General features: G+C 40.8%; 1 protein-coding gene across 1 annotated transcript in view; it reads left to right on the plus strand.

Moving 5' to 3' along the window:
* Positions 1–830: 830 nt before the first annotated feature.
* FBXO16 (F-box protein 16) overlaps positions 831–12,507 on the plus strand; it is a 33,091-nt gene continuing 21,414 nt past the window's right edge. Inside the window, exons 1-2 of the mRNA XM_068974607.1 lie at positions 831–929; positions 8,067–8,102. Coding sequence (XP_068830708.1) covers positions 831–929; positions 8,067–8,102 — 135 coding nt within the window. The remainder of the gene's footprint in view (positions 930–8,066; positions 8,103–12,507) is intronic.

Here is a 12,507-nt window from a genome sequence, read left to right on the forward strand (position 1 = left end):
GGGAGATAGTGAAAGACAGGGAAGCCTGGTGTACTTCAGTCCATGGAGTTGCAAAGAGCTGGACACAACTTAGTGACTGAACAGCAACAGTCATGGTTAAGACTCAATGTTTCCAATACAAGGGATGTGAGTTCCATCTCTGGTTGGGGAACTAAGATCCCACATGCCATGAGACCACAAAAATGAAGGCAGATATATACAGTACTGGGCATCCAAAACCAGTGTATGTTCCCCAATAAACCTAAATCTGTCCTTATGTAAATTCTTGGCCTTGTCCGTTGTACCATTCTACTTCTTAAATATGGTAGCAAGCTAGAGCCCTTGTTAGCTAGATGTCAGAAAGTTAAGAGAGGAAGAAGGAGGTCACAAGGGGCAAAAGATGGAGTAGTTCAGATTGCACTGTGATTTTATAAATACTTCTCTCTGACCAATATGGTATGTTCTTAGCTAAGAGTGATTCTGATTTTTCCCCCTTGATCCAATGAAAATCAAACAGAGTTAAACAGACCAGGGTCTGATTCCCTGTTTCACCACCTACTGTCTGTATAACTCTGGGCAAAGCGTGTAACTTTCAGTGAGCCTCATTTTCTTCATCTGTACAATAACCTAAAACCCACCACCTTACCGTATTGTTATGGGTTTTAATTGAGCAAACCTGCTAAGTGCCTGACATATAAAATGCTCCCAGTAAATGTTACTCTCCCCCTTGTCCCTGCCCCAGTGTACTAAAAAAGATTATATGGTATTAGTATTTTTAGTATTCTGAAGATTGTATGATTCATTTCTTCTGCAGGTGTAGTTTTTCTTACCGAAGAATATCCAGCTATTTCATGATGGCATTTGCACCTCCAAAAAACAGAGATGGTCCCAAAATGCAGACAAAGATGAGTACCTGGACACCCCTAAACCATCAGCTTTTGAATGACCGGGTGAGTAATAAGAACTATTTTATTAGTTGAAATCATGCTTTAAAGGAAAATAAAAGCATTAAAAATTTGGTAATCAAAACATGAACAAGAATTGCTTAGGACTGTGTAGAGGATAAAAAAAATGAAAGGTTTCTTCAAAATTTTTAATTGAAAAAAATTGAAATGAATTTAGAACAAAAAGAAAACTTTAATTGAGCCCCAGTTACATGGCCAGAGTTGGCAAGAGATACAGAGTTCCTGCTTAGAAAGAAAGATCTTTGGGACTTTCCTGGTGGTTCAGTGGCTAAGACTCTCTGCTCCCAAGGCTGGGGCCCAGGTTCGATCACTGGCCAGGGAATTCAGTCCCACATATTGCAACTAAAGACCTTGTGTGCTGCAACTAAGACCAGGGCAGCCAAATAAATTAATAAATATTTTTTAAAAGATTTAGGAGATGAGAAGGCGGAGTGTCTACCAGCTCCCCTTCACCTCCGTTTCCAACTGGTTTTCAGGTTCTGAGTCTTCCTCCTGGGTCTCTTCATCCAGACCCCTCTTCTCCTTCGACTTGTGCACATCCGGCTCCACGTTCTCAGTTCACACACTCACCCCCGCCTTCGCCTGGCACATTGCAGTAACCCCTCAGCTGGTTTCACTGTCTCTAATCCATCCTCTATTCTGGTCCCAGAACGATCTTTCTAAAATACCAAACTAATCCTATGAAGCAAAACTGATAACAGACTGCTCCCAAGGATAAATTCCACCCTACCCACCATGCACAACACTGAGGACCCTTCGTGTGTGTTAGTCACTGAGTCGTGTCCGACTCTTGGAGACCCCACGGACTGTAGCTGGCCAGGCTCCTCTGTCTGTGGGATTCTCCAGGCAAGAATACTGGAGTAGGTTGCCATGACCTCCTCCAAGGGATCTTCATGACCCACGGATTGAACCCAGTGTCCTTTATATCGCCTGCATTAGAAGGTGAGTTTTCTTTTTAAAATTTATTTGGCTGCAATTTTTGTTGAAGCATGTGAACCCTTAGTTGCAGCATGTGGGATCTAGTTCCCAGACCAGAAATCAAACCCAGGCCCCCTGCATTGGGAGCATGGAGTCTTAGCCCCTGGACCACCAGGAAGTCCCAGCAGATGAGTTCTTTAACACTGGTGCCACCTGGGAAGCCTGAATAGCTTTTGTCAAATTTTATGAGAATTTCTAGGGAATTCCCTGGTGGCCCAGTGGCTCAGAGTCTGTGCTCCTGATGCAGGGGGCCTGTGTTCCATCTGTGTTCAGGAAACTAGATCCCACATGCTGTAAGCATTTGCATGCTGCAGCTAAAGAACCCACATGGCACAACTAAGACCCAGTGCAGTCAAATAAATAAAAATGTTTAAAAATTTCATGTTAATTTCTAGGTGAGCAATGATAAGAGAAATAAACATTTCTATTAGAAATGATATTTATTTTGTGGTTCAGAACTCCCATTTTATTCCCTCCCTCATTTTTATTTTGGTTTAGTTAGGTTCTAGTTTGAAGTAAAAGTATTTTCAAAAATCTTAGCCTGCCATATATAAAATAGATAGGCAATGGGAATTTTCTGTATGGCTCAGGAAACTCAAACAGGGGCACACTGTATCAACCTAGAGGGGTGGGATGGGGAGGGAGATAGGAGGGAGGTTCAAAAGGGAGGGGATATATGTATACCTATGGCTGATTCATGTTGAAATTTGACAGAAAGCAACAAAATTCTGTAAAGCAAAATCCTTCAATAAAAAAATAATTAAAATTTTAAAAACTGTCAGATCACTATGTTGTATACCTGAAACTAAAATTATGTTATATGTCAATTATAATTCAATAAAAATTAAATAAAATACAAAAAAAATCTTGGCCCGTGTATATACCCATATGTATGTGAATGAATGTATCAGTGCTTAGACACACATGTGGAATTTGCATATGTATACAGCAAACGGTTAATGTGTGCACATGTGCTCAGTCTTGTCCAACTGTTTGCAACTCCATAGACTGTAGCCCTCCAGGCTCCTCTGTCCATGGAATTTTCCAGGCAAGAATATTAGAGTGGGTTGCCATGCTGTCCTCCAGGGAATCTTCCCATCCCAGGGATTAAACCCATGTCTCTTTATGTCTCCTGCATTGGCAGGTGGGTTCTTTATCAGTCGAGCCACCGGAGAAGCCTAACTTTCAATAGTGGTTTCCCTTAAAAAGTTGGACGACATGGAAGAGTGAAAGGGAAGTCTGTTAGAAGAGAGTTTTTGTTTTTTACCGTATACAGTGCAATGATATTTAACAATTTAAAAAACAAATGTAAGTAAAAGCAAGCAAAGAACAGTAATGCTGAGAATTGAAACACACAGGTTCCAGATCAGCTGCACTAAATAATCTCCTGCTGGACTTCAGCGAGTCTCTGATGCCTCTGATCTCTACTACCTGCCTTTGGAAATTGAGTGGCTTGGATCAGATGACCTCAAAGGTCCCTTTCAGGTCTAACATTCTGACTGTGTGAAAGGGGTTAAAAATAGATGCTCAAGTTTACAGCTGGGCAGACCGTGTCCATACGATAACTTCAAGGGCTTTTCTACACTTCTACAGCAGGGCATTTGCCAATGATCAGCGTAATTTTGAGGTCCTCTTTTTTTGTTTTGGCCACACTGCACAGCATATGGGATTTTAGTTTGCTGGCCATGGATAGAACCCATGCACCCCGCATTGCAAGCATGGAGTCTTAAACACTCTACCACCAGGGAAGTCCCTGGTTTTTGTTTTAATTTTGCCTTTTTTTCTATTCTGTAGTAAAATGAGAAATATGAAACTGTTTCAGTCTAAAATAAACCTCATAGGAGTTTAACTTCACAAGAGGCTTTAAGCAGAGAGATTGAATTCAAATGTAGATGCCAAAATTATAGCATCATCAGATTACAGAATAATTCAGGCCTTGTAAAAACTTTGAGAGTAGGAATGTTTTATAAGTATGTATTTCTTTGCTGTCTAGTGTAGGTTTTTTTTTTTTCCATCTAGTGTTTTAATTGAAAGTGATCAACATTTTTTTTTAATATGGTTCACACATGTAGTACAGTATACATGTAGTTAAAAGGGTGTTCTGAGAAAAAGCATCTAACCACCATCCATCAGTCATCATTTAGGAGCCCCCAAATGTCTTACTCCTCCATGGTAATGATGTCACTTGGTGAAATATGCAACCACAGTGTCAACAGACTAAAATAACAACCATGGGATTTTGACTTAACAGCAGGCTCTGAGTAAACTGTGATGTAAACAAACTGCAGCATTCTGCAAGGAAAGACGATTCTCTCTAATGTTTCCCACTTGAAGTGATACTGTTTCCGGGCTCTTCTTTTATTTTAATTGAAATATGGCTGATTTACAACGTTGTGTTAGTTTCAAGTGTACAGCAAAGTGATTCAGTTATACATATATATCTATTCTTTTTCAGATTCTTTCCCTTATGGGTGATTACACAGCATTGAGTAGTGTATATACTATAAGTAGGTCCTTGTTGGATATTTATTTTATATATAGCAGTTTGTATATGTTAATCCCAAACTCCCAATTTATCCCTTCAACCCTCTTCCAGCTTTTTAAGATCAAAAATCTGATTGCAAATCCTTGGAATGAAGACTTGCTCCCAACCAGAGACTATAAGATTCTGAGTCTGCCTGAGGACCTGACCGTTAAATAATTTGTTCCAAATTATAGTTCTTGTCAAGGGTAGAGTCAGAACCAGATCTGAGTTTGTCTAGTGTTTCTGTTCTCGCCCCTCACGTCTATCGGTTCCTACCTGACTCTAATTGCCTTTTGGTGAAGAACTGCATTTGCTTGGACTCTGCTTAGACTTGGTCATTGGCCCTCTAAAGACCCTACCTCCCACCCTCTTTATTTGATTTTATTATCAATGACTGACTTTATTTATTATTTATTTCTTTAAATATTTATTTTCTTTATCTATTTGGCTGCACTGGGTCTTCATTACAGCATTCAGGATCTCCAGATGTGGCGTGTGGAATCTTTTTAGTTGCAGCAGGTGGAATCCAGTTCCCTGACCAGAGATGGAACTCGGGCCCCTACATAGGGAGTTTGGAGTCTTAGCCACTAGACCACCAGGGAAGTCCCCCTGCCACATTCTTGCTGACTCTCCACACCCCTTCAAGTCAGTGCCCCTTTCTTTCTGATGCCTTCTGTTGTCATTGAACACCACAGTGGTCCTCCCAACCTCCTTTTGAAAGGAAGTTGTCATCCTGGGACCTAATTAGTTTTTTCCCCCCACTGTCAGGTCAAACCATGGGCAGCAATTCATTGAGAATGTAGGGCTTGAAGTCAGAATAGGGAAGATCAAGATTGGAGGTCAGAATAGAAAGACCATGGTTCTAGCAGGGTTTCCCAGGTATTAGTGATAAAGAATTTGCCTGTCAATGCAGGAGATGCAAGAGACATGGGTTTGATCCCTGGGTCAGGAAGATTCCCCTAGAGTGGGAGATGGCAACTCAGTCCAGTATTCTTGCCTGGGAAATCCCATGGATAGAGGAGCCTGGCAGACTACAGTCCAGGGGGTCTCCAAGAGTCGGACATGACTAAGCAAGCTTGCACTGCATGGCTTTCTAGTGAGGAACCAAGTATATTATTCAGCTGAACATACAGTCTGGAACCAATGATTTTTTTTAAATCTATAAAGGTAACTCTTTGGGCCTCTGCTTATCCTCTCTAAAACAGAAAAATTGAACAAAAAGATCCTAAGATTCCTTTCAGCCCTAAAATTCTATGACATCTGAATCTCTTGTTGTTCAGTCAGCAGGTGTTTTGTTGTGAGCCTCCCCTGGAACCTGTGGATCATATAAGGGAAAGTAGCTGTAATCTACCCGGGAAGAGAAAATGAACAGAATCACCTGGCGGGCAATAGCTAATCCTAGAAAGGCCAGGTGGAGCATGGGCTGCAAGTGGAGGAGGAGCTGGGAAGAGTGAGACCAGTGGGTGCCAGAGAATTGCTGGTGCCCGAGACTTGGGAGGGGAATTAGATGCTTGATAGGACTTTGTTAGACACAAGAGAAGGGTTCAGGAAATGTGTGAATCCTGACTTTTCTCTCTTTTTTTGGTTATTCTTTATTTTTTCTTGGCTACACTGAGTCTTCGTTGGTGCACGAGGGCTTTCTCTAGTTGCAGCGAGCGAGGGCTACTCTCTAGCTGCAGTACGTGGACTCTAGGACGTGCAGGATCAATAGTTGTGGAACACTGGCTTAGCTGCCCCGAGGCATGTGGAGTCTTCCCCGACCAGGAATGGAACCCGTATGTCCTGCACTGGCAGGCAGGTTCTTAACCCCTGGACCACCGTGAAAGCCCTGAATCCTTATTTTTCAGTCTTCTGAAAATTCTATAGGTTTTATATATATATAGGTTCTCTTCTATTTTCTTTTTCTTTGTTTGCTTGTTGTGATCACAACATTGGCCTATGGAACCTTAATTGCCCAACCAGGGATTGAACCCTCGCTTTCTGCAGTGGAAACACAGAGTCTTAACCACTGGACCACCAGGGAACTCCCCTGTTCTATTTTCATCTAGAAATTCTGAGATTATCTGTCACTGTTATTTGAGGGTCCTAGTAGACCGGGGGCAGTTAATTAGGAGGGAGGAGAAAATGGTATTCTTTTTCTTCTTTTCTAAAGTATAAAAAGTGTCTACCTGTGATATATGATATTCCCTGGTTAGTACCAAAGGTGGCATTTTACAGGCCTTGAGGTTGTTGTTGAATCAATTATTTCAGTCTCCATTTTGCCTGCCCTTTGAAAGCAGAATTTGAGAGTCTAAAAAAAGGAAGGAAAACAGATCTGTTGGAAGCATGAAACCAGCTCCTCATCCTCCTCCACAAAAGGGAAGAAATAGGCCTGAGCTAGTTTCTAAATAGGAATGTTCTGACAGTGCGAGAGAATTTAGAAAGTGCCAAGAGGAAGGAAAAAACATGGAGCCCAATTTTGAAAGCCGACAGAGTGCAGGGTGGGCGTGAGAGAGACAGTCACACCTGTTACCTGCTGTCTCTTGCTTCCTGGCTCTAGCTCGCCCTCCTCTGCCAAACCTTCTCACTTGAGTTGTCCCTTCCTCACCCATTCAGACAGATACACAATGACTGAAACTCAGGAAAACACCTCTCCACTAATATGTAAATACACTCACATGGCAGTGATACATCCAAAGGATATTCATTTGTCACAAGCATGTTCATTCCTTCCAGCAAGCTTGAGCACCTGTAATATGCCACGTACAGCACTCTGCAGTGGAGAAGTCAAGGTGAATAAGACATAATTTCTGTCCTCAATGGTATATAACAACAAACCTATACAGATAAACACTGAGCTATAAGCCCAGAGACGCACATATGCAAACATATATGTAATGTACACCCACTGATATGTGAACCCATGAAATAAAAAAACAGAGTTGCTCACTCATAAATTTCACAAGTTCTAATACTAGTAATGCTGAAATATTTGGAGGGAGGTTCTCCATTTTCCTGTTTTTCCTTTGTCAGTTTTGTCATCACCTTTCAAATTCCAAAAATGATTCCACTTTATAGTTCCATTCTTTTCTTACTTCTTGCCTTTAAAAAATTCTTCATTCTCTAAAATGAATTGATTCAGATGGAGAAACTGAGAAAGAAGAAAGTTTGCCCAAGTTATAAATAAAGTTACCCTTTCAGGTACAAAATCTGTCTCTTTATACTCGGTTGATAAAATGGAAAAGACTGGCAATATTTAGTGATTGATCCTTTAATGATGTCTTTTTAAAATTTTTATTTATTTTTGACTGTGCTTGGTTTTCATTGCTGTGCACAGGCTTGCTTTGGTTTTGGCAAGCAGGGGCCACTCTCTGGCTGCAGTGAGCAGACTTCTCATTACGGTGGCTTCTCTTGTTGGGGAGCAGGGGCTCCAGGGCAGGCAGGCTTCAGTACTTGTAGCACTTGTGCTTAGTTGCACCGAGGCGTGTGGAATCCTTTGAAACCAGGGATTGAGCCCATGTCCCCTGCACTGGCAGGCAGATTCTTAACCACTGGACCACCAGGGAAGTCCTAATGATGTCTTTTTAATGGGTATTTTGAACCTTGAAATATGAAATCATTACATTTTTTTTTAATTGTAGGTATTTGAAGAAAGAAGAGCTCTGCTTGGAAAATGGGTAACTATTTAAAGTATACTTGATTCTAAGTCAGAAAGAGAAAGACAAACACCATATGAATATCACTTATATGTGCAATCTAACCTGTGGCACCAATGAACCTACCCTCAAAACAGAAACAGACTCACAGACATAGAGATCAGACTTGTGGTTGCCAAGCGGGAGGAGAGGAGGGAGCGGGGTGGACTGGGGGTTTGGGGTTGGTAGATGCAAGCTATTACATTTAGAATGGCTAAGCAACAAGGTCCTACCGTATACACAGGGAACTATATCTACTATCTTGGAATAAGCCATAATGAAAAAGAACATTAACAGAGGAATGTGTATAAATCTATGTATCTGTATATCCATATCTAAGTTACTTTCACACTTCCTCAAAGGAAACACAGTCTCAATGACCATTGTCCATGATCAAAGGACAGTAAGTCCACTATGTATGAATGAGTTCCGTTCCACAAGTGAATTCATAGGTCCGATTTCATCATAAATCCAACAAAGTTAGCCTTGGTACCCAACTAACACAAGTGGCTACATCCTGCTGTTTGTAAGCTTGCAGACATCCTGGGCTTGAAATTAAAAACCTGTTCTACTGTACTCTACACAGTACTGAAAAGTACACAAAAGCACAGCCACTTGTAGAGGATGGACACACATGACCGAACACGCCAGACACGTGAACTAATGTGATTGGACATGCGAACACACATTCGCATCTTTGAAAGTTCAAAACTCAAATGTTTATATGAGGGGGCTTACTCTATCCATCTCTAGCCAACGTGTATTACTCATCAAGTTCCTCTACAGTCTCATTGAGAGTCTCTTCCACCCAAGAGACCTGGAAACATGGTCATACAAAAACGTGTACACTAACGTTCATAGTAGCATTATTCATAATCGTCAAAAATGTAAACACCCAAATGTCCACTTGGTGAGAAATGGATAAACAAGATGGGGTCTATCCAAACAATGGAATAGTATTCAGCCTTAAAATGAAAGGCAGTTCTGTATCAAGGTAGTCACATAAATGAACTTTGAAGACATTGTGCTATGTGAAATAAACCAGACACAAAAGGACCAATATTGTTGATTCTGCTTTTATGAAGTTCTTAGAATAGGCAAATTCACAGAGAAAGAAAGTAAAACAGAGGTTACGAAGAAGGGATGTTATATAACGGGTAGAGTTTCAGCTTGAGTTTTAAAAACGGTTCTTCAGACGGATGGTGGGGATGTTGTACAACAATGGGTGTGTGCTTCATGTCACTGAACTGTACGCTTAAAAATGGTTAAAATGATAAATTTTGTAGCATATAAATTTTGCCATAAATTTTAAAAAGCAAGGGCAAGAAAAAAGAATGAAGTACTGATATATGCTACAACATAGATAAACTTTGAACATAGAGTGCTGAGTGAAAGAAACCAGACACCAAAGCCACCTCATATATAACTCCATTTATATGAAATATTCAAAATAGACAAATCCATACAGACAGAAAATAGATGAGTGGTTTCTAGGGGCCAGGGAGCAGGGGAGGAGTGACTGACTGTAATGGGTATGCAATTTATTTCGGGGGTAATGAAAACGTTCTGAAATTAGACAGTAGTGATGGCTTTACAGCCTTGCGAATATACTAAAGTGCTGGGTGGTGTGGTGTATGAATTGTACCTTAATTTTAAAAGAACAAATCAGGATCCCTTTAAAAAAATTATACTTGGATTTCTTTAACTCTAGATGTATATAATGAACTTGAAATAGTCCATCTTTAAAGCTTACAGTCAAAGCCTTCTTTCCTTTGAAGGGAACGTCTTTGCCCCAGAATATGGCAGTAGACAGAATATCTTACCCTGTGAGTTACTGAGATTCATTTTCCCGTACGTCTTAGTCCATCTCAGGTGCTATAACAAAACACTGGTGGGGGCGGGGGCTTATAAACAGCAGAAAATGTATTTCTCATAGTTCTAGAGGCTGGAAAATCCAAGATCAAGGTGCTAGCAGACTCAGTGTCTGGTGGGAACCTGCTTTCTGGCTCAGAGACTCTCCGTGTGTCTTCACTTGATGAAAGGGCTAACAGGTCCCTCTGTAGTCTCTTTAATAAAGGGCACTAAACCCATTCAGCAGGGCTTCCCTGGTGTCTCAGTGGTAAAGAATCTGCCTGCCAATCAGGAAACGCTGGTTCGTTCTCTGGGTCAGGAAGAGCCCCTGGAGTAGGAAGTGGCAACCCACTCTAGTATTCTTGCCTGGGAAATCCCATCAACAGAGGAGCCTGGCAGGCTACAGACCATGGGGTCACAAAGAGCCGGACACAGCTGAGCGACTGAGCATGGATGCTCCCAGTCCCATGTATGAATGCTCTCCCTCATGACCTAATCCTCTCAAAGGCCCCACCCACCTCCCTGTGTCATTACCATAGGGTTAGGGTTTCAATTTAGGAATAAACATTCAATCCATCCCACTAAAACTAAGATAAAGCATTGTATCTTACTGTTCTTGTTTGTCTGATTTAGTCACCACTTCTTTTCTGTGCTGGTCTACAAGCTCCTGTCTAAGGAGATTTACTAACCTAAAGAAGAAAAAAGAGTCACGTACACAGTGTTTCTGGAAGACTTCACCTATCCCCTGGAGAAGGAAATGGCCACCCATTCCAGTATTCTTGCCTGGAAAACCCTGTGGACAGAGGAGCCTGGCAGGTTACAGTCCGTGGGGTCACAAAGAGCTGGACACGACTGGTCGACTTCACTTTTTTACTTTTACTTTTACAAGAAAAGGGGCAATGTTGATTTCCTTCAGCCAGGAAAACTGTCTAAAGGGTGGAAGAGACTCTTAACCTGGAGAGCCTTTTGTGTCTTTTGAATTTTTAATCTTGTGAATGTTTTTAATCATGTGAAGGTAATACCTATTCAAAATAATAATAAAATTTTATAAAATAAATTCACTAAAAATGGCAAAATGAAAAATACCCAAAATTTAAAATCTAGCTAAGTTTTTCTCATATTGTATTTGTGTTTTTAAACTAACTTTGTTACCAACAACTTAAAAAAGAGACTTATAAAAAAGCAAATAGATAAAATAAAAAGAGACATATTTAAAATGATTATATTTGCATTTTCATTCTACTTACTATGAGTGGAAATCCCTAAATTAATATAACTAGGGCTAATGTTCAGGCAGAATTCATTGGTATGGCTGACCAGCCTCTGTCTATTTTGATTGGTTGGTAGCATTGCCAGTTGTTAAACATTTTTACTATCATCCTGGATAAAATTCAAGGTCTTCAAACTTTTTAGAAGATCTTGTTAATTCTTTTCTTTTACCATAACTAATAGAAGCATATATTTGCAAAGGTCACTGATATTTGCAAAGATGATTAATTATCTCTCTACTCCAATCTGCCAAACTACAGGGTCAGGCATGGTTTTACCATGCTCCTTGTTGTACATTGCTTGATGCTATCAGGCATTTAATAAATATTTTCTAAATGAATAAATGATACTCTCTGGTTTTTCTCTTTTGCCCAACAACAAATTTGTTCCATAAATTCACTACACCATATGGTAATCTTTATACCTCCGTGAAAGCCACATGGATTAAGCTTGAAGGGGATATTTTCAGTTTATTTTTATTCAGTTTTCTCTCTCCATTTTAGGTTTTAGGCTTTTTTGGTCTGTGTGTTTGATGAACAACATACCAGATTGATAGCATAAGGAATGCATTTTCAATAAAGAGGAAAGGAGAGAAGGATACAGGTTTTTTAAAATTTTCCTTTATGGCTCTGCTGGGTCTCCCTCGCTGCACAGGCTTTTCTCTAGTTGTGGTGTGCAAGCTTCTCATGGCCATGGCTTCTCTTGTTGCAGAGACTGGGCTCTAGAGCCTTCTTGTTTAAGTTGCGGCGTGTGGGATCAACACAGGCTCAGTAGTTGTGGCACACGGGCTTAGTTGCTCCGCTGCATGTAGGATCTTCCCAGATCAGGGATCAAACCCATGTCACCTGCGTTGGCAGGCAGATTCTTTACCGCTGAGCCACCAGGGAAGCCCGAGGATACTGATTTTTAAACTTAGCATTACTTGGGATTTTCACTGTAGGACTGAAGTATTGGCTTTAAAGCCCAATCTCATATTAGAAGTCAAGTCACTTTTTAAAACAACCTGGATAGTAAGGGGCAAGATGTAATGTGAAACCTGTTCAGTGATAGACAGTCCAAAAAGTATTTTATATTTAGCCATGTGTGCATGCTCAGTCGTGTCTGACTCTTTTGTGACCCCATGAACTGTAGCCCACCAAGTTCCTCTGTCCATGGGATTTTCCAAGCAAGAATATTGGAGTGGATTGCCATTTCCTTCTCCAGGGGATCTTCTTAACCCAGGGATCAAACCCAGGTCTCCCACATTGCAGACAGATTCTTTACCAGC

This window comes from Capricornis sumatraensis, chromosome 6, assembly GCF_032405125.1.
Source record: "Capricornis sumatraensis isolate serow.1 chromosome 6, serow.2, whole genome shotgun sequence".
In the NCBI taxonomy this organism is placed as follows: Eukaryota; Metazoa; Chordata; class Mammalia; order Artiodactyla; family Bovidae; genus Capricornis; species Capricornis sumatraensis.